This window comes from Podarcis vaucheri (assembly GCF_965113315.1).
Source record: "Podarcis vaucheri genome assembly, chromosome: Z".
Taxonomy (NCBI): Eukaryota; Metazoa; Chordata; class Lepidosauria; order Squamata; family Lacertidae; genus Podarcis; species Podarcis vaucheri.
The window spans coordinates 10,877,209-10,903,907 of NC_138758.1; the positions used below are offsets into that span (position 1 = coordinate 10,877,209).

At 45.5% G+C, this 26,699-nt stretch overlaps 1 protein-coding gene across 4 annotated transcripts in view; it reads right to left on the reverse strand.

Moving 5' to 3' along the window:
* IL1RAPL2 (interleukin 1 receptor accessory protein like 2) overlaps positions 1–26,699 on the reverse strand; it is a 491,230-nt gene that overhangs the window by 437,766 nt on the left and 26,765 nt on the right. Inside the window, exon 2 of one of the 4 annotated variants that reach the window (XM_082207244.1) lies at positions 22,234–22,393. The exons of the other annotated variants lie outside the window; for them this stretch is intronic. Coding sequence (XP_082063370.1) covers position 22,234 — 1 coding nt within the window. The 5' untranslated portion in view covers positions 22,235–22,393. The remainder of the gene's footprint in view (positions 1–22,233; positions 22,394–26,699) is intronic. 4 annotated transcript variants of the gene reach the window in all.

The window sequence follows — 26,699 nt, forward strand, 5'->3', positions numbered from 1 at the left end:
GCACTACAGTTGATGTGATTTACATTATAAAAAAACAACACCCCCCCACACACATTAAATTCTAATCCAGCCTTCAGTTTGGGACAGGCCAAAGAAACAACAATGACTTGCCTCCTGGATGAAATATAGACAGATTTTCCATTTCTTGAAACAGTTCTGTTTCTTGAAACACCATCTTCTTAGTGGAATAAGATGACGAAAAAGGAAAATACAAAGCTGGAAGTGGCTATCAGCGTACCTCTGGTATGGTCTCTTTACTATATTTAAGGTGTTATGTACTGAGTTGAATAGGATCCAAAATGCAGCAGTCTGATTGGTCCTAGCACAATAGGATTCAGAATGCAGCAGTCTGATTGGTCCTAGAACAATAGGATCCAAAATGCAGCAGTCTGATTGGTCCACAGGAGCCACCCAACCCAGCTCCAGGTGGAAGTGAATCCACAACCTGATTGGCCTACAGGAGAATCCCAGAATTAGCCAATCACGTGGGGCCCATTGTGTAAATAATGTATATAAAGCAGACATTCTGGGGGAACTTCCATTCCTCCTCACCACTATGAGCTGAATAAGGAGCATGAAATCCACTCTCAACTCCGAGTATATTTCATAAGGGATGCGGAAACTTTGGCCCTCCGGATGTTTCTTAACTGTATTTCCCATCAACACCAGGAAGCGTAACCAATAGTTAAGGTTGATGGGAAATGTAGTCCAGCACAATCTGGAGAGCCGAAGGTTCACCACCTCAATATGCAATCCAAATCCACTCTTTGGAATGGAAGCTTCTCCTCATGCATGATATCTAGGGGCTGGTTACTCAGGGATAAGCAACATGGCCCAGTGCCATGGAGTCAGCACCATCAGGCAACTGCTCATAGCCCAAGCCTTCACAAAGACCCACGACCACCAACTGTCCTGCCAACCCCAAGCAGACCCTCAAAGGACACATGGCATATAGCCAAATGCCAACTACAGCAATTCTTTCTATGTTAGGCAAAGGGGGGGGGACAACAGCCACGCGTTTTTATTCTAGTATCAGTTTTTGTGGACTAGAGTCATTTCATCAGATGCATAGAATGTTGTCCTCAACTGACAGGTGGATGGATGGACAGATAGATGGATAGATAGATACAAGGCTTTTTTTCAGCCAGAACTCACTGGAACTTAGTTCCGGCACCTCTCAGGTGTGCGCCATTGCCATTCTAAGAAAACAAGGGTTCATGGTGAGTTCCAGCACCTCTTTTTCTAGAAAAATAGCACTGGATAAATGATGATAGATGACAGACAGACAGACAGACAGACAGACAGACAGATGATAGATAGATAGATGATAGATAGATAGATAAATAGATAGATAGATAGATAGATAGATAGATGATAGATGATAGATAATTGATAGACAGATTACACACACAAACACTAGTGCAAAGAGTGGTGGGATGTAAATGAAGGTCAGATCTAAACGGCAACAGGATTCAAGAAACACAGCCTGCAACAATCCAGTTAGAGCAGGGCTTTCCAACAGGTTGATCGCGATCTTTGAACCCCCAGCAAAACACTCACAAAAAACCTCAACAACTTTGGCTCCCTAAAAAAGCCTCAACAACTCTTACAATGTTTGGAAGTTGAACGTCCCTGAGTTAGAGCATAAAAGTAGGCCAAATGACCCTTCACAACAACTGTGTTTGTAAGACAGTTTTGAACAGTGATTCAAAGGGTAACCATTGTTAGTGTAAGCATAGATATAATGCTGCACAAGGATTAACGTTGGGGAGGGCTCATAGCTCAGTGGTAAAGCATAATAAGTTGTTGTTGTTGTTGTTGTTGTTGTTGTTGTTGTGTTGTTGTTATCCACTTTGCATGCAGAAAGTCCCAGATTCAATCCCTGGTATCTCCAGATAGGGCTGGGATTGTCCCCTGTCTGAAATCCTGGAGAGATGTTGATGGTATGTACAGTGAATCATTGATCTGGCTCAGTACAAGTCAGCATCCTATGTTGGAAAGCAAAGGATAGGAAATGATGTTTTTTTAATTGCACTTTTGAGCCAGTGAGGATTTGGAGAAACTGCCTGTGTTTTCTGCTCTCTCTGACATCCTCTTGCTGGATGGCAATATTCATGGCCATCCTAAAATTCAGCTGAGAAGTATGGATCATCTCATTTCTCCCATCTGCTCTTCAAAGAGCTCACAACAGCTTAAAAGGAGAAATGTGCTCTTAAGATTAACACAGGGAGGAGATTAGCACAGCAACACCACTAAATAACTGAAAAGCTTTGTTAATTTGCAAGATTACATTTGGTGTGTGATACATCCCCTCCAGAGACTCTTTAACACTTCCCTTTGCAGTAGGATTTAATTACTGTAACAGCTTATGAATGAATATTTAACTGTACAGATTACTAACTATCATGCATTACTACAGAACAGTTGTAATGGGGGGGGCACTCCTGAATTTTACCTTTGCCCTGGGTGAAATTGCCATAAATGACTTTTATTTAACATTGCTTCACAGCTAAAAATGTAAGGTGTGTGTGTGTGTGTGTGTGTGTGTGTGTGTGTATAACACACAACATTAGGAGGCCACTTGTGAAATCTGAAATTAGAAAGCTGCTCAACCCCCAGTATAGCTAGAGGCAGAGAAAAATTGTAATGGAATTTCACCGTACAAGTTAAAAGCCTTCCTTTTTGAATTGGATATGAATTGGCTGAAGTAGTTAACCATTTCTGAATGGGAAAAGGTGGGCAGGTGAAGCAAAAGGGGTGCGTGGGCAGTCTTTTTAAGTAGTAACAATGTTTCAATACAGATGTGACGTTTCCTGACCACAGTTAAAAGATCAGAATCATCTATGGACTCCAACATGAATTTTCACTTTCTTCAGCTTCTTAGCGTTATTTTATTCACTGATTTAAAAGACTTCTTACTGCCCTTCACAATAAGGTCATAGGGAGGGCTACAATAAAAACCTGTTCCAAATGGAACTGAGCAGGATAAAGAAGTGGGGTCCCCCCCAGCCCCCCACTCAAGAGACTATCTTAACTGTCAAAAGCCACAACCTGGGCTACATCAATATCATACATTTTAACAGCCAATACACTGCTTTAACAGTCATAATTCTACACCGGCAAACCCCCCCCCCCAAGAATCCTGGGAGCTGCAGTTTGTTACAGCTGACAGTTGTTAGGAGACACCTATTCCTCTCACAGAGTGTGGGCCCCAGACTTCCATGTGATGATAAATTGTCTGTTAAACTACTTGAGAATTGTAGCTCTATGAGCAGAATGGGGGGAGGGGGCGTCTCCTAACAGTTCTCAGCCACACTTAGCAAACTACAGCTCCCAGGATTCTTTGGGTGAATCCATGAGTGTTTAAAGTGATATGATAATGTTTTAAATCTATAGTGCAGGTGTGGCCCTGGTGTCCTTTTTCTTCTTTGTACCAATTCCCATCACTACAAATATTGTCCATGCTGATAAGGGCTAATCGGAAGCTGGAATATCCTCCAGGTTGGAGGAAACTGTGTTACACCCTCCAAAACTTCATAAAACAGAACCACAAGATGAACTTGCTCTACAAAAAGTCAGAAATCTTGCCTCATATTCAAAGACACAAAAGTCACAAGATTCCACAAAGATGTAATTTCCTTACAGGAAAAAGCAATTAAACTGGGATGTAGACGGGAGAGGACTTTCCGATCTTGGATTTAACTTTGTTCTCTGTAGCTGCCAAGACTTGGAAAGCAGAAAGCTAAGCAAATAATTGTTTTTAAGTAAGCTCAGTTCTGATATATTTACAGCCTATATATCCCTTGCTTGATATTCCATATATTAATTTACTCTCTAACCAGGCACATTTCTGCAGCATTTTAATCCACAGGTTGCAAATACCCCTTAAGTCATTATTACTTTCTCAAAACTACTGTTCCTTCTATGGCTACCACCAAATGAGGGTGCCTATATAAAAGGGAATTTAATTCCAGCATCAATTCACGAGGGGGGAGGGGGCTAAGGTGAACCAGAGAAGCCAAGCAAGGAGCCACAATTAGAAAAGAGTAATACCTCTTACAAAAAAGTATTAAGAAGGGAATTAAGCTCTGCCATAGGACAGTGTGAGTTACACAGCAATTAACTGCTGAATAATTGGAATCAGCTGTAGTTTTGGACATTCAAATTTACTGAACAGTAGCCAAGTTCAGTAAAATACAAGCAAGCCCATAATTACTAAAGAAATTCTCTGATGTCAAATTAGCCACTGCTTTTAATGATGTTAATCTTCAGGCATGTTAAACCATGGATTGCGTTGGTTTATATACAGCCTTTGCTAGCAAGTGGTATTAAGAAGCCATATTATAAAATGCTTAAGCACCAATTATAATTGCATGTTTTAACAATGTTTCGTTAACTGAAACCTAGAAACTTTCCGGTGTTCTCAGCCCACATACCTATTTGAGACAGAAGTTGGCAGGAGTTCATTTTTTACAAAGTGGGTGGCAAGAGCACAATGTATATCAGGAAGCAATAGCAACTTGCTGGTTGGGGTGGAGCTGTTATGTTAGCCTCCCAGCAGGAGGGGCACTGTTGCTTAACCGAGGGCAAGGACAGGGTGGCCCAGAGGTCAGCTCTGGTGGAACCAATTTGGCACTCCTGCTGATGTGCTTGCACTGCACAAAAGTCCCTGCCACCTCTCCTCCCAGTAAGCAACAGTGACCCACCTGCCAGGAAGCTAATAGAGCAGCTTCTTCTACTGGAGTTGGTAGGGCAGAAGACACAGAGGTCAATGGTAGGTGGAGACAGAGCTAATGACAGAGCCAACTAATTTTAGTTTTGTTCATATTCTTCCCCCTGCAGAGTCCTAGAATGGTAACATTAAGTCTATGGAAGAGGAGGAGAGCTAGGTCCATCTCCTGGACTGCTTATAAGTAAGATGGCTGTCAGGCTGGAGGCAGGCTGAAGTTGGGGAAGCAGTGGCCATTAGCCCCAGAAGACCAGCCCAACACCACCCAGTGCAGCCTTACCCCAGGTTGTGCTAAACCTACATTTGCTACTACTAGAGATGGACAAGTCTGTCAGTTTCACTTCTCTGTGTTTCCCATTTGTTCAGGCTTAAATTCAGTTCTCCACATTACTGCCGCTATTTGTGATCTTCTTTCATCAGCATTTTATAACAAATTTCTCCTAATAAACACATTTCTGTATGTCGTTCTGCTTATATAAACTATTTGCAAGTAATTTCCCCCAGCCTAGTGCATTACTGATGTTAGTTTCACTAATATATGCATTTAAATGCAAACTTTGCACTGATAATATGCATTTGTGTGCACATTACTTGGCTGGGGCAGATGGGTCTCATCAACCTGGGTAGGTAGCCCGTCTAGGAGAAGAAAAACTCTGATCCTAAATCTCCTCTGCCTTCTTTGAGAGAAGAAAAGTCTAAGGAGTAAACCCTACACAAAATCCAGAGTGGAGTCCCTAAGGCAGTTGAATGGCACCTTGTACGCCTCCTTCCAGCAACTCCTGCAGCCATGCTAGTGCCAAATGTATTGCTCTGCTTTCATTTGGTCCACATCTGTGAGTCTGAGAGGGGGTCTTGTCATCTGGGCAGCTCAGGACCCCCATGCACATCTGCCCAGGCTTGTGCCCCAGGGAGGTCACTTTGGTGCTGCTAACACAGCAGTTTTACTTCACCCCTGGAGGCACACTCCATTGCTTCTAGAGACAGTTGGATGCCAACATCCTAGCTTGGGAACTGCATTGCAAAATTCAAAGGAATGCAAATTCTGAAGAACGTCTGTACGATTTGGGTAAGTTTACCTTCCCATTTAAAGTTTGCCTTTAAATATGAAATGAGTTGAATTTCTCTATCATTCCTATTTGCTACTGAAGTACTTCCTCTGAAGCACAGGCCTCTTCTAGAACCCCAGTCAGAACACAGCACTGTGAAAATCCAACCACCTCTTCAGAATGCAAGGTTGCATTCACAACAGAATCACAACAAGCCAGCCGTTTGATCAAACCTACTAAACACACACCCAGATGTTGCTCCCACAAAAACTGCCATTTCCGTACAATATTGGAACCATTAAGTCCTAGCTGCTGTCTAAAATAATTTACAGGTAAAAGGAGCAGAAGGAACTAGGTGTCTCTCATTCATATATATATATTTAAGTAAATATCATATATATTTTTCTATTTTGCAGTGAAAGAGCATCTCATTCCAGTTGTTGGGGTTGTCTTGCATTAGGCACACTAAGGTATAATATACTTGTAAAAGTCAGATCTCCTTTAAGGGTCTTATTGTGTGCATGAAGGTTGTGCATTATTACTGGTGTAATTATGGGGATAATTTAGTACTCGTGCTGTGCCTTCCAACAGGGAGCTCTAAAAGGTAATTTTCAACTCCTTAAATTTTGTTTAGGTTGTTAGGAAATATTTTTAGATCTAGAAGAGGGAATTTTATTTTTGCATAAACTAATAGCCCCTTAAGGATGTGCTCTTAAAAACATCATCAATCTGGTATGGGATGATGCAAAAAGAAAGCAAACTAAGCCATGATTCTGTTTAATGGTGACTAATTTAGAGGGTTATTAGATTTCGTGACCAGAATCTCAAGCAAGAACATTCATTGCCCAGTATAAGCCAAACCCTGAACGAACAAGGCTACTTTGCACAAAGAAACCATCTGAAAAAAGAGGAAATATTTGTTGAGAGGAGGAGAGAAGGGGGAGAAGTTGTGTATAGATTCACTGTTCTCAAAATGTCACATTGGCATCTCCATGGAGGAATAAAGAGTTGCTAAGGAAGGAATGATGTCTTCCTATGAACCGGGGGGCCGTGACACACAGCAGAAGAATGAAACAAAGGGAACAAGTACGAGAGGATGAACTTAAAAAATTGCTACAAAATTTCTAGAGCATCCATGTTCTTCAGATGCTGTTGGCATCCATCTGTTTTAAGAGACAGTGGAGTGCAACTCCGGGGTCAAACTGCTGTGTTAGCAGCACCAACGTGACCTCCCCCAGAGCAAAAGCCTGGGCAGTGTGTCTGGGGGTCCTGGGCTGCCCAGACTACAAGACACCCTCTCAGCCTCATGGATGTGATCCAGAGGAAAGCAGAACAATACATTTGGCACTAGCTTGGCCGCAGGAGTTGCTGGAAGGAGACGTACATGGCACCATCCAATTGCCTTGGGGACTCCACTCTTGATTTGTGTAGAGTTTACTCCTTAGCTTTTTAAAAAAAATCTGCAAAAGAACAGTTGAAGTACACACCTTGTTTTAAGGTCACCTCTAGCAAAGCAGCCATGACCTTGTTCACCATTGCGTGAACAGGCGGAGTCCCCCAGATCCCGAGCGGCCCCCCCATCATGTGGAATAACGACTGAAGACAACGTGCTATGGGATTAAATTGGCCACAACTTTATTAAATTTCAAATGTGGGTAGACCTTGTCTCGGGCATTGGGCGTTATCCCTGAGTGAGTGCTTGAGGGCCCTGCTCTTGCCACCTACCATCTGGCTTGGGGCGGGGCCTGGGGCCTCACAAGGACTGCGTGCTGCTTGCGGCCTGCTGCCCAGGAAGACTCCCTGAGTGAGTGCTTGAGGGCCCTGCTCTTGCCACTTACCATCTGGCTTGGGGCGGGGCCTGGGGCCTCACAAGGACTGTGTGCTGCTTGCTGCCTGCTGCCCAGGAGGACTCCCTGAGTGAGTGCTTGAGGGCCCTGCTCTTGCCACTTACCATCTGGCTTGGGGCAGGGCCTGGGGCCTCATAAGGACTGTGTGCTGCTTGCAGCCTGCTGCCCAGGAAGACTCCCTGAGTGAGTGCTTGAGGGCCCTGCTCTTGCCACTTACCATCTGGCTTGGGGCAGGGCCTGGGGCCTCATAAGGACTGTGTGCTGCTTGCGGCCTGCTGCCCAGGAAGACTCCCTGAGTGAGTGCTTGAGGGCCCTGCTCTTGCCACCTACCATCTGGCTTGGGGCGGGGCCTGGGGCCTCACAAGGACTGTGTGCTGCTTGCGGCCTGCTGCCCAGGAAGACTCCCTGAGTGAGTGCTTGAGGGCCCTGCTCTTGCCACTTACCATCTGGCTTGGGGCGGGGCCTGGGGCCTCACAAGGACTGTGTGCTGCTTGCTGCCTGCTGCCCAGGAGGACTCCCTGAGTGAGTGCTTGAGGGCCCTGCTCTTGCCACCTACCATCTGGCTTGGGGCGGGGCCTTTGGCCTCATAAGGACTGTGTGCTGCTTGCAGCCTGCTGCCCAGGAAGACTCCCTGAGTGAGTGCTTGAGGGCCCTGCTCTTGCCACTTACCATCTGGCTTGGGGCAGGGCCTGGGGCCTCATAAGGACTGTGTGCTGCTTGCGGCCTGCTGCCCAGGAAGACTCCCTGAGTGAGTGCTTGAGGGCCCTGCTCTTGCCACTTACCATCTGGCTTGGGGCGGGGCCTGGGGCCTCACAAGGACTGTGTGCTGCTTGCTGCCTGCTGCCCAGGAGGACTCCCTGAGTGAGTGCTTGAGGGCCCTGCTCTTGCCACCTACCATCTGGCTTGGGGCGGGGCCTTTGGCCTCATAAGGACTGTGTGCTGCTTGCAGCCTGCTGCCCAGGAAGACTCCCTGAGTGAGTGCTTGAGGGCCCTGCTCTTGCCACTTACCATCTGGCTTGGGGCAGGGCCTGGGGCCTCATAAGGACTGTGTGCTGCTTGCGGCCTGCTGCCCAGGAAGACTCCCTGAGTGAGTGCTTGAGGGCCCTGCTCTTGCCACTTACCATCTGGCCTGGGGCGGGGCCTGGGGCCTCATAAGGACTGTGTGCTGCTTGCGGCCTGCTGCCCAGGAAGGCTCCCTGAGTGAGTGCTTGAGGGCCCTGCTCCTCCCTGCCACTTACCACCTGGCCCAGGGCGGGGCCTGACAGGCCTCACTAGGACAGTTGTTACTGCCGGAGAGGCACAGAGTGTTTTTAAAATGTTTTATAAAAAATTTTTTCTGGATTTTTTGTATGTGGGGGGTGGGGGTGGGATTGATGTTTGGTTGGGCTTGGGGAATTATTATTTTTTTATTTTGATGTTTTTGTAATTTTTATATTTTTTGTTTGTATTGTTGTATTGGTTTTGTTTGTTTGTTTAAGGTGTTATTTTGTTTTTAGGGGGAGGGGTCAGGGCTGCCGGGGAGTGGGCCCCAGCCCACAAAATGGCTGGGGCATGTTCCACAGGGGGGGATGCACTGGGACAACCGATCTCAGTGATCACGGGTAGGAGGAGGAGTTACGCTAAGACCAGACCATGTCATTACAGAGGAGGCAGGTTTAGTCGTTGTCTGAGGACTATCCCTGCCTCCGGGTCTGGTCCTGTCCGGACGGATACTAGAATCAGCAAGGGATACCCACATGGCCTGAAGGTGCTGCTGTGCAATGCCAGGTCAATGATTCAGAAGACCACTGCCATCCATGACTTGATCATGGATGGAGGATTTGACCTGGCATGTGTAACAGAGACTTGGTTGGATGAAGCAGATGGGCCTGTTCTTGCCGCTGCTTGTCCACCAGGTTTCTCTTACGCACAGCAACCCAGGTCATGTGGGCGGGGAGGGGGGGTTGCAGTGATTTTTAGGAAGTCATTAGTTTGCACCAGGCGTCCTATTGGGAAGACCCAGTTTTCTGAGTGCATGTTCTGGAAGTTGGGCAATAGGGGCAGTACAGGATTCCTTTTGGTGTACCGACCTCCTCGCTGCGCCAAGGATTCCCTGCCCGAGCTGCTTCAGGTCGTGGCGGATGTTCTCCTGGAGACACCTAGCTTGGTCGTCCTAGGGGATTTTAACATCCATGCCGACACGACCTTACAAGGGGCCGCTCGGGACTTCGTGGAAAGCATGGCCTCCATGGGGCTGTCCCTGAATAAGTCTGGCCCAACCCATAGCCGTGGACATGCCTTGGACCTGGTGTTTACCTCTATGGATGTTGGTGATCTGACACTAAGTAAAAGCGAAACGAAAGAAGTGCCATGGTCAGATCACTTCCTGGTGCAACTGGACTTCTCTGCGACCCATCCCCTCTGCAGGGAGGTGGGACCAATTCGGATGGTCCGCCCCCGCCACTTAATGGATCCAAATGGTTTCCAGAGAGTGGTAGGGGATGCTTTATCCCATGTTGATGGCCTTTCAGCTGATTCCCTGGTGGCCCGCTGGAATGTGGAGTTAACCAGGGCTATTGACTGTTTGGCTCCGAAGCGCCCTCTCCGATTGCATGGAGCCCGGACAGCCCCGTGGTTTTCCACGGATCTGAGGGCAATGAAACAATCGTTGAGACGGCTAGAGCGCCGGTGGCGGAGAACTCATTCCGAATCTGACCGGACACAGGTTAGAGCTCAACGTCGAGCCTACCAAGTGGCGATAGCAACGGCGAAGAAGAATTTCTTCACCGCCTCTATTGCATCTGCAGAAAACAGCAGCAGGAGACTTTTTCAGGTGGTTCACAATTTAGCGGAACCACCTGCAACATCGGGGCCCAGTACGGGCCACATGTTCTCCTGCAATGATTTTGCAAAGTTTTTTGCAGATAAAACCGCTCAGATTCGGGAAGAAGTAGACTCCACCGTGGGAGCAGGGCCGGGGCGGGAGAGTGCAAGAGTTCTGTCTGGTCAAGTTGAGTGGGATCAATTCCAATCTGTTGCCTCCGAGGATGTGGACAGGCTGCTTGGACGAGTGAAACCAACCACCTGTCTCCTGGATCCTTGCCCATCCTGGCTAATAAAAGCAAGCCGGGAAGGGCTGGGCGATGGGCTTCGTGGGGTGGTGAATGCTTCCCTCCGTGAGGGGGCCTTCCCAGACCCGCTGAAAGAGGCGGTTATTAAACCGCTTCTTAAAAAACCATCTCTAGATGCGGCCACGATGGCCAACTATCGCCCAGTCTCAAATCTTCCATTCCTGGGCAAGGTGATTGAGCGAGCGGTTGCCGAACAACTCCAGGCACGCCTGGAAGAAGCGGACCATTTGGATCCCTTCCAGTCGGGATTCAGGCCTCATCATGGGACTGAAACTGCCTTGGTCGCACTGGTTGATGATCTCCGGCGGGCTAGGGACAAAGGTGAGAGCTGTTTCCTAGTTCTGCTGGATCTCTCAGCGGCGTTCGATACCATCGACCATAGCATCCTTCTGGACCGTCTTGAGGGGCTGGGAGCTGGGGGCACTGTTATACAGTGGTTCCGCTCCTTCCTCCTGGGCCGTGTTCAGAAAGTGGTGGTGGGGGATGAGTGTTCAGACCCCTGGGCTCTCACTTGTGGGGTGCCTCAGGGTTCTGTCCTCTCCCCCATGCTTTTCAACATCTACATGCGGCCGCTGGGAGAGATCATCAGGAGGTTTGGGCTGGGTGTTCATCAGTATGCGGATGATACCCAGCTCTACCTCTCTTTTAAATCAGAACCAGTGAAGGCGGTGAAGGTCCTGTGTGAGTGTCTGGAGGCGGTTGGAGGATGGATGGCGGCTAACAGATTGAGGTTGAATCCTGACAAGACAGAAGTACTGTTCTTGGGGGACAGAAGGCGGGCAGGTGTGGAGGATTCCCTGGTCCTGAATGGGGTAACTGTGCCCCTGAAGGACCAGGTGCGCAGCCTGGGAGTCATTTTGGACTCACAGCTGTCCATGGAGGCACAGGTCAAATCTGTGTCCAGGGCAGCTGTTTACCAGCTCCATCTGGTACGTAGGCTGAGACCCTATCTGCCTGCGGACTGTCTCGCGAGAGTGGTGCATGCTCTGGTTATCTCCCGCTTGGACTACTGCAATGCACTCTACGTGGGGCTACCTTTGAAGGTGACTCGGAAACTACAACTAATCCAAAATGCGGCAGCTAGACTGGTGACTGGGAGTGGCCGCCGAGACCATATAACACCGGTCTTGAAAGACCTGCATTGGCTCCCAGTACGTTTCCGAGCACAATTCAAAGTGTTGGTGCTGACCTTTAAAGCCCTAAACGGCCTCGGTCCAGTATACCTGAAGGAGCGTCTCCACCCCCATCATTCTGCCCGGACGCTGAGGTCCAGCGCCGAGGGCCTTCTGGCGGTTCCCTCATTGCGAGAAGCAAAGCTACAGGGAACCAGGCAGAGGGCCTTCTCGGTAGTGGCGCCCGCCCTGTGGAACACCCTTCCAGCAGATGTCAAGGCGATAAACAACTACCTGACATTCAGGAGACATCTTAAGGCAGCCCTGTTCAGGGAAGTTTTTAACGTGTGATATTTTATTGTATTTTTGGTTTTTATGGAAGCCGCCCAGAGTGGCTGGGGAGGCCCAGCCAGATGGGCGGGGTATAAATAATAAATTATTATTATTATTATTATTATTATATCCCTCCCCAGTCCCCAGCCGGGGACCTAGGGAGCATCAGGGTTATCCAGTGTGGGGGGGGGGTGGGCCGGCTCTGGAGAACATATGTTCAAGCAGAGATAGCCGCCCCCATTACGCCGCCGCCGCCGCAGGGGAGAGCAATGACGACCTTTCAGCGTACGGCCAAAGCCTCCCTTCAGAAACCCCTTTAACGGGGAAGCCTGGTATCGCCACTGCAAAGAGGAAGATAGACTAAAGGATTCCGCCCAAGGCCTGATACCACCAAAGTTGTGACGTTTTGCTATGGGAAAGGCGAAACCTGCCAATGCAGGGAAATTCCTTTCCGGCCCTTTAACAGCGACCTTGACGTAGCAGCGCCCGCATACCTGTGAAGAAAAGTTAACCTGCAAACCTGTGAAGAAAGGTTAACCTGCAAAACAAGACATTAACTGAGGGTGGGTAGGGTGGGAGAAGCTCTGGAGCCAAGTAAGGATTCCCAGGTAAGATCCTCCCTCTATTGTGTGGGCAGGTAATCCCTCCCCTACCTGGCCTGGTCTCCTTGGCAACGCTTCCCCCAGGTGGGATTTGACAACTGACTGAGGTAGGCGGAGACCTCCAGGTATCCCACCTGAGGGAAGGTGAAGCCAAGCCTATGCTGATGGAGCCGCTCCAGATCCAGGGGCTGTGCATGTCCACGCAAAGAGCGCCCCCGTTTTATGTGGGGAGCGGTCATTCCCCAACCTGATGCCATCCAGTTCTTTTAGGACTACAATTCCCATCCTCTTCAATAACCATTGGCCATGGTGCCTAGGGCAGATGGAAGCTGGAGTTGCAGCAGTGTCTGAAGGGAATTAGGTTGGGGGATGCCAACTTAAATAATAAAATCAATGTCAAAATAAGCTGCTCTCTTCAGGTCAAATATGTACATACCCCCTTTAACTGGTCCAAGACACAGTTATAAGCAGGGGCCCTAAACTATATATTGCATGCCAAGGCCCAAGGCCCCGCAGTTTCTTATTGATTAATAACACAGAAATGCAAGTATTTAGATTAATGGGCTAAAATAGGCCACAACTTTATTGGTTACAGATGTGAGCAGTTTGGCTTAGGCACTGGTTGAAGCAAGGCTATATCTTGACTCCCGCCTGTCTGCAGGGAGTCGAATTAAGGGTAAACCACAAGAAGAAGAAGAAGAAGAAGAAGAAGAAGAAGAAGAAGAAGAAGAGGAGGAGGAGTTGTTTGGATTTGATATCCCGCCTTTCACTCCCCTTCAGGAGTCTCAAAGCGGCTAACATTCTCCTTTCCCTTCCTCCCCCACAACAAACACTCTGTGAGGTGAGTGGGGCTGAGAGACTTCAAAGAAGTGTGACTGGCCCAAGGTCACCCAGCAGCTGCATGTGGAGGAGCGGAGACACGAACCCGGTTACCCAGATTACGAGACTACCGCTCTTAACCACTACACCACACTGGCTCTTAGGGGAAGCCCTAAGACTTACATCAAATAGGGGCACCCCGAGCCGTCCCCATTGGGGTCATGGCATGGCCCTAGCCCATGTTTGGACTCCAGGCAGGATCCACACACCCCAATCCCTTTAACAGGGTACCCTTAATGAGGAGGGGCAGGCAGAGTCTACAACCTCCCCTCCCTTAAACAAAGGCTTACCCAATGCCTAACCTTCCAAAGTTGTGACAATTGCTTCAAGGTAGGTGAAAACCAAATGGCCGGTGCCAGTTCACCAAGTGGAAAAACTCCTACCCAGTCTCAATAAGGCGGCTAACATTTGTCCATAGCAAGGTCGTGTCATACCAAAGCTTAAAAAGAAGGCAGGTGGGTTGGGAGAGGGTAGCCCCCCGGCTGTGCCATGGTTTAAAACACCCACGGCCACACCCCACGCCGGCATAGATTGGCCAGGTGCCAGACACAACCACTGGTTGGCATGAGGGGGACGTCAACCCCCCACCCTTGAGCTGGATCAATGTGAGAGCCCAGATGCCCGGCCGCAACCACGAAAGGTGAACAGTCTTATACTGCAGCCATGTGTAGTGGTGGGTTTCTTTGTGTCTCAAACCCAAAGATTGCACCAGGGTCTGAAATCAGGTGATGCTGGACCTAAGCAGGTCTAGGGGTGGTTAGTGACTGGATGGGTGACCACCTGAGAAACCCCAATACACTTAGGGTTTAGCAGCACTTACCTCTCCTCCATACTTTCAAGGCATAGTGCATGCTTTAAAGCTCTGTATCCACGCGTGTCCAAGCACACTTCCCCCACGAAAACCCGCTCTTTAAAGCTCAATCAGAAAAAAACAGAAATCTGCAGATAACCCCTATTGCCATTTGTTGCATTTCAGATTTAAAGAGCGGGTTTTTGTGGGGGAAGCTCTGGGGCAAAAAGAAAAAAGAAAAAAAAGAATAGTGCTTGGACGTGGAGCTTTAAAGCAAAGACCAGTGCCAGGTAAGAGTGGGGCAAAAGTAAGTGTGGATAATCCTTATTTGAGTTTCATGGTGGAACAAAAGTGGGATACAAAATTCTGGGGTGGAGAACCTGTGGCCCTCCAGATGTTGCTGGACTCCAACTCCAAAGGGTCAATGGTTTGGACTGATAGGAGTTGGAGTGCAACATTTGGATGGCCGCAGGTTCCCCACTCCCAAACTAATCTAATTCTATTAAAGAAAACAAATGAATTAATCCCAGGTCTTCTTGAGCCATCCACTGGTTCTAGTAAATCTGGTGGCTGTGCTCTGGTTTGCCAAATGCAGAGAACTGTTTAATGTTGGGCCAAAACATTTCCCGACAAAAAGTAAAGCAGAGCAGTAATGAGCAGATTTGATCACTCCTAAAGGAAGAGCGAAAGTCTGTAAGTAATGGGTTGCTGAGTCACTGTTAATAAGAGTTGCGTTGACCTACATAGAAGTTCCATTCTGGAGGGAGATTTTTTTCACTGCAGGCCTCAGATTTGCCTAAAAATTACAGATGTCATTTTGAATAGAAATATTATAGTCCAATAACTGCACTGTTCTTCCATGTTCATCCCATTAAGCCGAAGGTCCATGGTTCAATACTCAGCATCCTAAGGTAGAGTTGAGAATACCCCTGTCTGTAACCCTAGAGAGCTACAATGTAAGACACCTTCCAAATTTGCAGGAGTGGGAGACCTTCGGCCCTCCAGATTTTGCTGGACTAAAACTCCTATCATCCCTCCCATTGAGCACACTCGCTGGGGCTTGTAGTCCAGTTACATCTGCAGACCAACCCACTGCATCCCTTAAAACAAACATGAATTGTCTCAGTCTCAGTCTCAGTCTTCTCTGGCCCATCAAATCAGAACAAAGCATTCCCCAAGGTCTGAAGATCTGCAGGGAAAGAAGCTTAATTGCACAACATGTTAGGTTACATTGAAATGCAAACTGGACTACCATGTGGCAATTGAATGTTCTGGAGGTTGCATTGTAAGGAAAGACTGGCTTACAGGGCAGCCACGTGTTCCTGCTTTACAGAGGACATCCCTCTATTGCAATGGCTGTCCAGTCCTAATCCAGTTCAAAGGGGGAAAGCTCAAAGAAGGCAGAATAGGAGAGGCCCTAAAGCTGCTCATCAACAGTGCATACCTTCCAGCATTTCTCCAATGAAAATAGAGTCATCCTATTCTATTATTATTATTATTATTATTATTATTATTATTATTATTATTACAACATTTATACCCCACCCATCTGACTGGGTTGCTTCAGGCACTCTGGGCAGCTTCCATCATATATAAAAACAGAATAAAACATGAAACATCAAAAAACCTTCCCTATACAGGGCTGGCTTCAGATGGCTTGGGGGGTTGAATATCTCCACACCCTCCAACATTTCTCCAATGAAAACAGGGATGTCCTAAGGAAAACTGGGACATTCTGGGATCAAATCAGAAACCAGGACGACTTCTGTAAATCCAGGACTGTCCCTGGCAAATAGTGACACTTAGAGGGTCTGACAGTGACAGCGAGAGGTGCCCTATTTCTCTTTAAATTACAGAAATTATTTCTTAATTTGCATCTATAAATTAGCATATGTAAATCTGCATCCTCTTCTGTTCTTATTTTAACGAATGCATTTTCTTTTTGGGGTGACGCATTAAGGTGACACCCTTCTGATTTAATAATGAGTTCACTTTGCTGCTCAGTAGACCCAAGAGCCTGATGAAGATGCAGCTACCTGACCTTATGCCTCTTGAGAGAGACCTTATGTTTTAAGCTCCAAAGATCACTGGTTCAGTGCTGACTGGAAACTCAACCCTAACCTAAATAGGACAGGTGACATTTGTCAAACCTTTGCCAGGGTTTACACACTAAAGATGGGATCTCAGGGACTGAGTGCATGTGTGTTTTATTTGTAGTACAACTGTACCCTGAGGCTTCAAATGCAACCAAGACAGAATTGTGCTAGCAATGAGCCAAGTGGAAAGTGGAAGCAGTGTTTACTTTCTGCAGAGAAATAAAGGTCCACCACCACATTTAATCAGCAAGAGCTTAAACTGAGTTGTTCCACTTTATTGACTACAGAGATTTCTGCCTAGGATCTTGGGGAGGTATTGTTAACATTCCTATAAACATATTTAATTATTTGTTCAAGAACCCAGAGTGGCTTTGAAGAATTACATAAATCTTAAAAAGAAAGGGTTTCATGTCTCCCACTGCTTAAATCCCAGATTAGCTTTAAATAATATTACGGCCGGTGCATAAAGCATTCACAGTAAAATACTTTTTTTATTTAAAAAAAAATTAAGCTAGCGTGTGAAAGGCCAATTTTCCCTACCCTAGATAAATCAGAACTCTACTTTTCCTGGTGAAAATTGCTCGCAGGCCAAACCACTCATTGGAGGATCTCAATCATTTCAAAAACACTCAGAGTTAACGTGCCAAGCAGGAATAATTACTAAGATATTGTCAAACTGTGACCGTTGCATAGACATTCATTTCTTGAAGCAGAAGTTTAAAAGCACCTGCAAATGGCAACAGTGCACTTGTCCCCTTCATCTGTACTCAAGAATCCTCTTACACATCCATATAAAGTGCATAGTTAAACAGGACACACACAAATCAATGTAGATTTGGGGTGTATTTGTGTGTGAAAACCTAAGAAAAGCCAACTGCCCAGAGGGCTGCATTGCAGCCTCTCCTGCCCCACCATGCCTTCTCCAAACCAAACACATTGCTGTTCCCTCAGTCACATGATAATGCAGCAGCAGGAGCAAGACTCCCTGGATTCTTCAGCAGCCTGCCTCTCTGTCTCCTGGCCCCACCCCTCTCCAGCCCCCACTTCTGTCTCAGAGTCTGAACAGTGCCATGCCCCAGCCTCTTCCAGCTCACTAAACTGTTTACCTCTATTACCGACACCTCCTCTTCCTCACCTTCTCCCTCTTCTCCCTGTGACCACTGTTCGTTGTCCCCACCACCACTCCCTGGACTCTGAGCCTTCTTCCCATGGGGGTTCCCCAGCTGGTTCCTCCCACCATTCCCCTGCATCCAACCAGTCCAGGACAGCACTGAAAACAGGACAGTTTGATGTCAATAAGCAGAGAGTTCCAAAGCATAGATACTGCCATGCTAATTTAGGGGGGGGGGCTTGCCACGTATTTGTATGGAGGCACCACATGCCATAGGTCAGGCTGTGACCTGGAAGTAGAGTGGTCATCAGTATGGTCATCAGGTGCCTTCCCTACTAGCCACAGAATTTCCTCCATATACATCAAGAATAGGCTTGTAAGAAACATTCCATTGGAGCCACTAGAATAGGTTGCACTGTGTGCTTAGCTGCTGTGTGTGTGTGCTTGTGCGTGCATTGCCCACGACAGCTTTCTTGGTGTACTAATGGGCCCACAGGCCACAAGAGGTTGGTGGTCCCTGTGGTGATAAGACTCAAACTTCCAAGCCACCAGCTTGGAAAACCAGTTCCTCACAGTATGTTTCTGGGTGTTGTTTTTCTTCATAAGAAGCAACATAAGAAGCAAAAGAAAAGAGGAAAAAAGTTGTCCATGCCTAGGGCACTTAGAGACCCACAGGGTGGCTTATGAATTCTGTTTTACTTATGTGCATTGTTATAGAAACAAATGGGAGCAGCAACAAAATGTTGCAGTACAGAATGCCCTGAATTCCAGCTGCTTCTTTTTGTCCCCCTTCCCCTTTTCCCCGCCCAGCTCCCAAGGAGTTGGTTAACGTTCAGTGGCAATTGAGCACACTCAGCCCTCACTGAGCTATTTGGGAGGGGGGATTCCCTGCTCCTCTTTTTTCTTTTTTTTGGTCATTATTAAAAAGTGCTTTTGTACACCTGCAAGCCTTGGGGGTCCATCCTGCTCTCATTCTAATGATATGCTCTCCTGTGCACAGGTGGTGCAATTTTGGCAATGGAAGCACCAATGCCCATGGCAATTTTATAAACAACCGTCTGACGCTAAGTATTTAGGAGTTCATCAAATTAATTAATCTCAGCCACACCATACATCATGAGGGAAAACAGAAACCCATTCTGGCCTGCTTAACACATCGCCACCCAATAAAGACTGCCCTGTTTCCCAATTTTGTCATTGGTCAACAAAGACCGCCTTTACACTGTTCATCCTTCTCGTGACAAAGCAGTAGGAAAGCACCCTGTTGTGTTCCGGTGAAGTCATCCATTTATTTTCCATAGCCAGCCAGAGGCTGTTGAATCTGCCAGAAATACCACGGCTGCTAACCACTCTACAGATATTTTTTGTCAACACATGGGTTACAGAGAGTGTAGGCAGTGTTTAACTCCAGATGCTGTTAGACTCCAACTACCATCAGCCCCAACAGCATGATCCATGGTCACGGATTAAGGAAACTGTAATATAACAGCATCTTGAAGGCGCCTCTTTAGTTACCTGTGGGTTACATAAGACTGGATAAATGTTAAGGATCCTTTACCGAGTGACAACTGGCCACAGTGTACAGGCAACCGCTTGGGGCAAGCTAGCCAATTCTGGGCCCTTCCAGACATATTTTATATTGTGCATTCATTTGTACTCATGAGCAGGGCTGGCCCACTCAGGAGGCAGAGTGAGGCAACCAGCTCGGGTGGCAGGATATACAGGGCAGCAGATCTGGTCTCCAAGGAATGCAATGCCCACTACTACTATTGTCCAAGTAGCAGCAACAGCTGTGGCACATTCCTTGGAGGCTGGATCTATCACCTCCTTGCAGCCCCCATCCCAGTGCCTCCATCCTCAGTGACCTCTCAGCATACAGGCCGTGCTGCCAGCCTCCTCTCCCCACCCCCGGCAGAGGGGTCACTTGGGGTCTGCACCCGCTTGTCATGATTCACAGTGGGCCCCACCCCAAACAGCCTTTGATTCCCAGTTCAACCACTGAGCAAGGTTGATTTGACTCCTCCCACTTGTTCCCAATGTAGGTTTTCATTTACCCTCTTGTTCACCATGTATATCTTTATTCCCCACCTTGTTCCTGATGTAGATCTCCATTCACCCTTTCTTCCCTGGTGGGGGAAACACCATTTTGTGGTTTGCCTCAGGTGTCAAAATGTCTTGGGGCAGCCCTGCTCATGCTAGTATTGGGTGATATACACAATTCCAGTTTCTTTCTTTCTCTCTTTCTATCTTTTGTATGTTAATATTTTTATTAAAGTTTTTTAATATTACAGTAAGATACAGAAAAATAATGTAAATTTAAAAAAGCTACAGAATTCCAGAATTTGTTTGTTTTTGTTTTAATAACTTTTTATTATTATTAAAGATTTTTGCCATACAATAAGGTAACAGCTACAAAAACTACAAGCAGAACAAGTAGAATACAGAGTCCTCTTCTGGAGGCAATTTTCAGCCCCCACCACATACAGAAGGTAGCAGCCCCTCCCAGCATCTCACCCTAGGAGACAACACTTCCTGTCTCCCACTCAGGGCCCTCCATTCACCATTCTCATGAATACTTAATCCATGGACCTTAATCCATGGACCTTAACAAACACAGGGCTCCAAAAAACAAAACAAAAAGGAGAGAGAGAGAGAGAGAGAGAGAGAGAGAGAGGGAACAAAAAAAAAAGAAGAAGATAGGCAAAAAAGACAAGAGGAAAAGAAACATTAGAGATAGATAACAAAAGACTTCCAGTTTTCCATCTGCGGTTACATAAAAAAAAAAAAGATTATTTAAGACATTCAGTCCATGTTAATAGCTACCTTCTCCACTTTCTGTTAAACAACATTTCTTTTGAGTCAGTGTCTCAGAATCATTAATTTCTCTTTCCCCACAAAAAGTCCAAGAGGGATTCCCAAATTGTTATTATTATTGGTAATTAACTTTGCCTTCATTAATTCCCACCGCCATTGATCCATACTGGGTAATAATAAATTCTTTCATTCATGTTAAAATCTCTCCACTGTGATCACATATTGAGTGGGGGGAGATCATTCTTCTCATTATATGAGCTCACTTCTATAGGCTCAAAATCCACTTCCTTTTGTTTTTTCATTTTCTGTTGTGTTTATGATAGTACAGTGGTGCCCCGCAAGAAGAATGCCTCGCAAGACGGAAAACTCGCTAGACGAAAGAGTTTTCCGTTTTGGAGGTGCTTCGCAAAACGAATTTCCTATCGGCTTGCTTCGCAAGATGACAATGTCTTGCGAGTTCCTGCTGGTTTTTCCCCCCTTCCCCCCTTTTTCTAAGCTGCTAAGCAGCTTATCAGCTGATCCGATCAGCAGATAAGCTGCTAAAAGCCGCTAAAAGCCGCTAATAGCGCTAATCTGCTAATCCGTCAATGGGCTTGCTTCGCAAGACGAAAAAACCGCTAGACGAAGAGAATCACAGAACGGATTCTTTTCGTCTTACGAGGCACCACTGTACCCTGATCTCCTCCTCTAGGACCTCCCACTTTTGTTTTCCTCCAGTCTTTTTCCAGTGGTGGTTTCATGAATTTAATAGCATTGTTCTCTGAATTCACTCCAAATCATATGCAGACTGCTGCATTTGAAGTTTTTCCAAAGTTTCCCCCCCTATCATTTCCATCATTCTTTCTCTGCATCTATGATTCCATCCTCTTCTTCTCTTCTAAATTCTTGAATGGAAGACACTTCCATTTCACCATCTGCTTTCTCCCATTTTACTGTTCCCCATCCAATTCTGCCAGTTTTTCATCAATTTGGAGTCTGATGTCTCTCTGATTTATCAAATGTTGATCTGATCACTTTTCATTGTTCAGCCTTCAACTGCTGAACAATTCCAATAGTCACCGAAAGATTCAAAATACCTTTGCCATACTGAGAGTTTCTGTTGTTCCGCTTGAAGAATACAGTCACGATCAAAGTAAGATATTTTTTTCCAACAGAAAGTAATTCATTCATTCAGCCTTTATTGGCATAATAGAGAGTAATTTACTTTCAGTTTATCAGCGCCATTTCCCCCCCCCCAAAAGAATAAGAAGAAATAAATATTTTTTTCACACAAGGGGTCACCTCACCTATTTAATCTTTATTGCCAACCCTAAATCCAGTTTTCTGCTCTTGCTTAGACACTTTAACAACCAATTTTCCTTTATTATTCTTAGTGACAAAAGGTAGTTTTTGCAGGATTTCCAATTATAGATTTTCACCAGCAGACAGATAAATCTCTCTAAGACAGTTTTTTCTTGTAGTGCTTGGGCACCATGTCAGCTCATTCTGCTTGCCAGCTCATTCCAACCCCTTTTGAAGCCCCTAGGTGCAGACAGAAGAGAACAGTAAGATTTCCGATTGTGAAATTTCATTTCTCTCTACGTCACAGAGTTATCTTGTCTCAAAAGTGTTTAAGAAAGAGAGGGTGCAAATCAAAGGGATCTTATGTGGCGTTTGGATGCAATGTCAGTCCCTCGGCTCGCCAGCTCATTTTAGGCCCCCTCTAATCCCCCCAGGTGCCAACAGCAGAAAACGGCTTTGATCAGAGCATTTGAGGTTACTCACTCGATCACTCTTTATCACAGAGTGATTTGATAGTCAGAACTTCAGCCTGATTACCATCGATCACCACGTAATTATCTTCTGTCAGTGGAGAGCCGATAGAAAGACAGCCAATCCACCATTTCCTCCCCCGGAAGTCTCCACAATCCAATACTGTTTGCACCTGCAAAAGTTTCAGGCTGTGCATTGGTGCATGTCCCATAGCTTCCTGCTGAAATCCTGTAACTTTTAACTATAGGTTAAAAATATTTACAAACATTTGCATGTAAATATATATTAGGTGGCATTCAGCTAAGCTTGACTCAGAATAGGCCTACTGAAATTAATGGATCTAACATAGTTATATTCATTAATTGTGATGGTTCTATCCCCGAGTAAAATTTAGTTGAATGTCACCCTTTAAGCTTCAGACTGAAGAACACAAATGTGGCTTGATAATTGTATTCCTTTACTGGGGAAGATGATTGATTCCATCCTCTTAGCTTGTTGCAAAATTGTATCCTCTGAACAGTTTCCTAGGTGTTCGTTTCTCCCCAATACAAGCCTCAACATGGCAAATTAAAGCAAATCCTCCCAGCGCGTGCCACTGAGCAATTTGGAAACAAGGCTCTATGTGCGACATCCTTCTTTTGAAAAGGACACAGTAACTAGTTATGCTTCAAGGAGCAGCCTTAAAATCTGAGAAACATAGAAAATCCATTTAGCACATGACATTATCGAAAGAAACATCAATAGCTTTGCTTCAGGTGGCAACCCTTTAAAAAACGTTGCTAGGAAGTCTGCATTGATCAGTAGACCCAAGATGTCACCTATTACACATATGAAACTTTCCTATATGCAAAGCTTGGGCTCAGAGATAGTAACGAAAGCATGTCTTTGCTTGTGAAATGCAGTGTTAGAGATACATAAAGGGGTGGGGGTTCCTTTCAATCTGCACCACCAGGGAGAAAAGACATTATTTACTCTTCTGTAAGGCACTTTGAAATAAGGTCAGTACTTATATAGAGATACAACTCTAGCCAAGTTGCACATCATACAGAGTTCAGGTTTTGCCAACACAACTGAACCCTTAGTAAGGATCAAGTTAGGAGAGGAATTCCATTTCAAGAGGATGGGAGACAAGTCTTCCGGGACACGCCCATGAAGCATGGGGCAAAATTGTAAAATGAAAGAAACTTGAAATGCACACACTCAAAAAGTATTGTCCTATTTAAAGTTAGGTCCAGCCGCCTTTTGATCTGAGTATGTCTCAAGGTGGGATACACACCTTGCATTGGCTAGTCCTCTCCCTTCTGTAAGTAGAAATCAACCAGTTCCATAATCCTTATAAGAAAGGACACTGCACATTTGTAAACTTCTACCATCTAATAAGATAAGGCTTTTTTCCCATTGGGGAAAGTGAAAGGACTAGCAGCAAAAGTGGGATTCAGAGCAAGTGGGCTTTTCTGTTATACACTCAAAAAAAAATCCTTGAGATTTTCAAGCATTGCACAGAAATGCTTGGTGCAACTGATTTTGGGGTACTCGCATATCATTAAGGCTGACATCAGAGCTCTGACTGTGCCATATGCTGCTTGCTATATTGCTACTCATAGGCAACATGAATTCAATACCAAGTAGCACACACACACACTTACACTTGTACAATTGCAACAAAAGAAGCACCCCACACACTTCTAAGCAGCATTAAGGAAAAGGGTTTGAACTACTTTCATAATTTGCTTACTTTATGTAAGCAATATGTAACTATCTTACTCCTGCGTTAAACAAAGCACAACTATCTTAGCACCAAATATTTTCTATAGAGGTTGGCAAGATCAAGCCTTTAATACTGGAGAAAGAAGAATCCCGAACAAGAAATCACTTGTATTCTAGCAAACCATTATATTACACATGGGCAAATTTCACAAGGGATGCTTAAAAATGGTTGTTGCATTTCCTTGGCCGTCAAACTATTGTTAGAGAAAAATACATTGGCAAAAATGTATATTATTATGATTAAGCTTGTTAGTCACTTGTTAATTACGTAGAAGATCTTCAAATAACTCACAACATATTTTAGACATAGACGCAAGTAAAACACATTCACATAAAACATGCCATTTCATGAAAGATTCAGAAAGTAACACCCACCCCAATAGCGGCAGCAGAAAGCTTCAGCAGCACACTAACAGCAGACATAATCACCATCATAGTCCATGAAAAGAAAAGTTCTAATCGGGCACCAAACAAAATGTCAGTAAAGGTGCTAGATAGACCTCGCTAGGGATGACATTCCACAAACAGGAAGCCACAACTGAAAAGGCCTTCCCCCTTCATCCTCCAACACTCCCTCAGAGAAAGCACACAGAGAAGGGTCTCTGATGATCTCAGGCTCTGTGTAGGCCTTTATGTGGAGAAGCCTTCCAGAAAACATTGGGGTCCATTGCCGAGGTGTCTTCCTAGAACAGAGGTCACCAACCCAGTACTTGTGGAGAGCATGTTGCCCATGAAGGTTTCTCCTGGGCAAGTGCCCTAGACTCTGAACTTGCATTTTTTTTAAAAAAAAAAAAAGTAAGTACCTAGCCCTTCTAGAACGAACAAAAGAAAGTTATGAAGCAAAATGTGCCGGTACCTTCTAAGCAATTTATGTAAAATGAGAGTAGTGCTTTTCCTGGTATGGAGGAATATTTTTCCTAGTATGGAGGAATGCTTCCTCTTGTTGTTAGATATAGCTGAGTTGGTAGAGCAGGTTGTGGGTTTGAGTCTCACATTGGGCAAAAAGATTCCTGAATTGCAGGATGTTGGACTAGATGACCCTCACGGTCCCTTGCAACTCTACAATTCTATGTTAGTGTCAAGGGCACTTCCCAGCCAAAGGAATGCAGATGGCAGATAGGTAAGTATTTATTGTCAAAGATAATACTCACAGTCGCTTCTACAGTTCTGGATATTTACGCACACCAACCTAGCATCATAGGCAGCAATTCACAGACCCATGCTCTATGGAGCAGTTGCAGCAGCAGGGGGCCACTCCCCCTGCACCAGTTCATGTACCTTCCCCCAACGGATTGCATGCATGCAGCCAGAGACTGTATCTGTGCAAAAACACCCTTTTCAATCCCCTCCTGATTCTGGGAGGCAGTGGTGTAAGAGAGGGTGAGGAAGCACTGACCTTTCACTTGCCTGACCTGCCTCTTCCTGTTCCTCTTCCTCTTCTGACCCATCCTGTGCTCCACCCTTCAGCTCTGAAGCTTCCCCTGCCTCTGATTCTTGCCTCCTGGCTGGTACAGTTCCCCAGAAATCACTGACCCCCTCTCCTGAGTCAGATTCCAGCCCTCCATCCCCCCAGAGCATGCTCATCAGCGTCCCGCCAGTCCCTGACAGAAAGCAACACCAAAAGCATCAGTGCTCATGTGTGTGATCTCTATGATAAGGCCCAGCAGGACCTAGCTGACTTCCTATGAAAAGCAGAAGCTTATTGGGGGTGGTTCTCTCTTCTTCTTCTTTTTCCATGTTATACGACATTCCCCTTTGCAGCCATTTTGTGTTATGCTATGCTCCCACTGTGGCAGCCATCTTGTGACTAGCAACCCCAGTACTCACTCAAGATTCAAAATGTGCCCACTAGTTGAAAAGGATTGGTGACCCCTGTTCTAGAAAGAACATTTTCCCAGCAATAGTGGTGTTCAAAAATGAATTAAAATTTCCATAGTATTTTAAGTATTTTAAAATAACAGCATAGTTATTTGGGGTTACAAAATATTTCTGTGCCAGATTTGATGCAGATTCTGCTCTTTCATTTTATCAACAAATGACACAGGCTTGTCACTTATGTCCGTCTTTGACTTTTTAAAATAACTTTTTAATAGTTTTATTATGTGGTTTTATATTTCATTACTTTAAAACACTTCAATAATTTTTTTCTAAATGACATAGCAGTATACAATTATTTTTCTATAAATAAAACAAACAATAACCCTGATTATTTCCAACACTCAAAAATCCCTTGGTCCAAAGCACTCTATACCTGACATTAACATTTGCAACTGATACACTACATCTAAAACTGCATTCTTAGCAGCTGCTGTGGAACTACATCTGCTTAGATGTGAGCTATTTTGCCAAACACCTTTTTGCAAAGAAACGAAGGTGGTTTTTGAAGAAAAAGAAGCACTTTGCAAAGAGCCCCACTTAACAAAGCTCTTTAGCATTTCTTCCAAAAGGAATATAAAATTCAATGAATCAGTCATTCAGTTATTGTTAGTATTGAGGACACTGAAATAACAGCGCCTCTATTAGTTTAAGACTTTTAAGACTTTTAAAATAACACCTTCTTTTTAAACCTAATACTTATAGCAGAACACTGACTATATTTTAAAGAACCACTCTTTGCTGAATTTTGTCATTCATGTGCATAGGCAAGCCTCAGCAAACCCATACTATACAGCTAAAGAATACACAGCAGAATGGCTCAACAAGGTTACTGA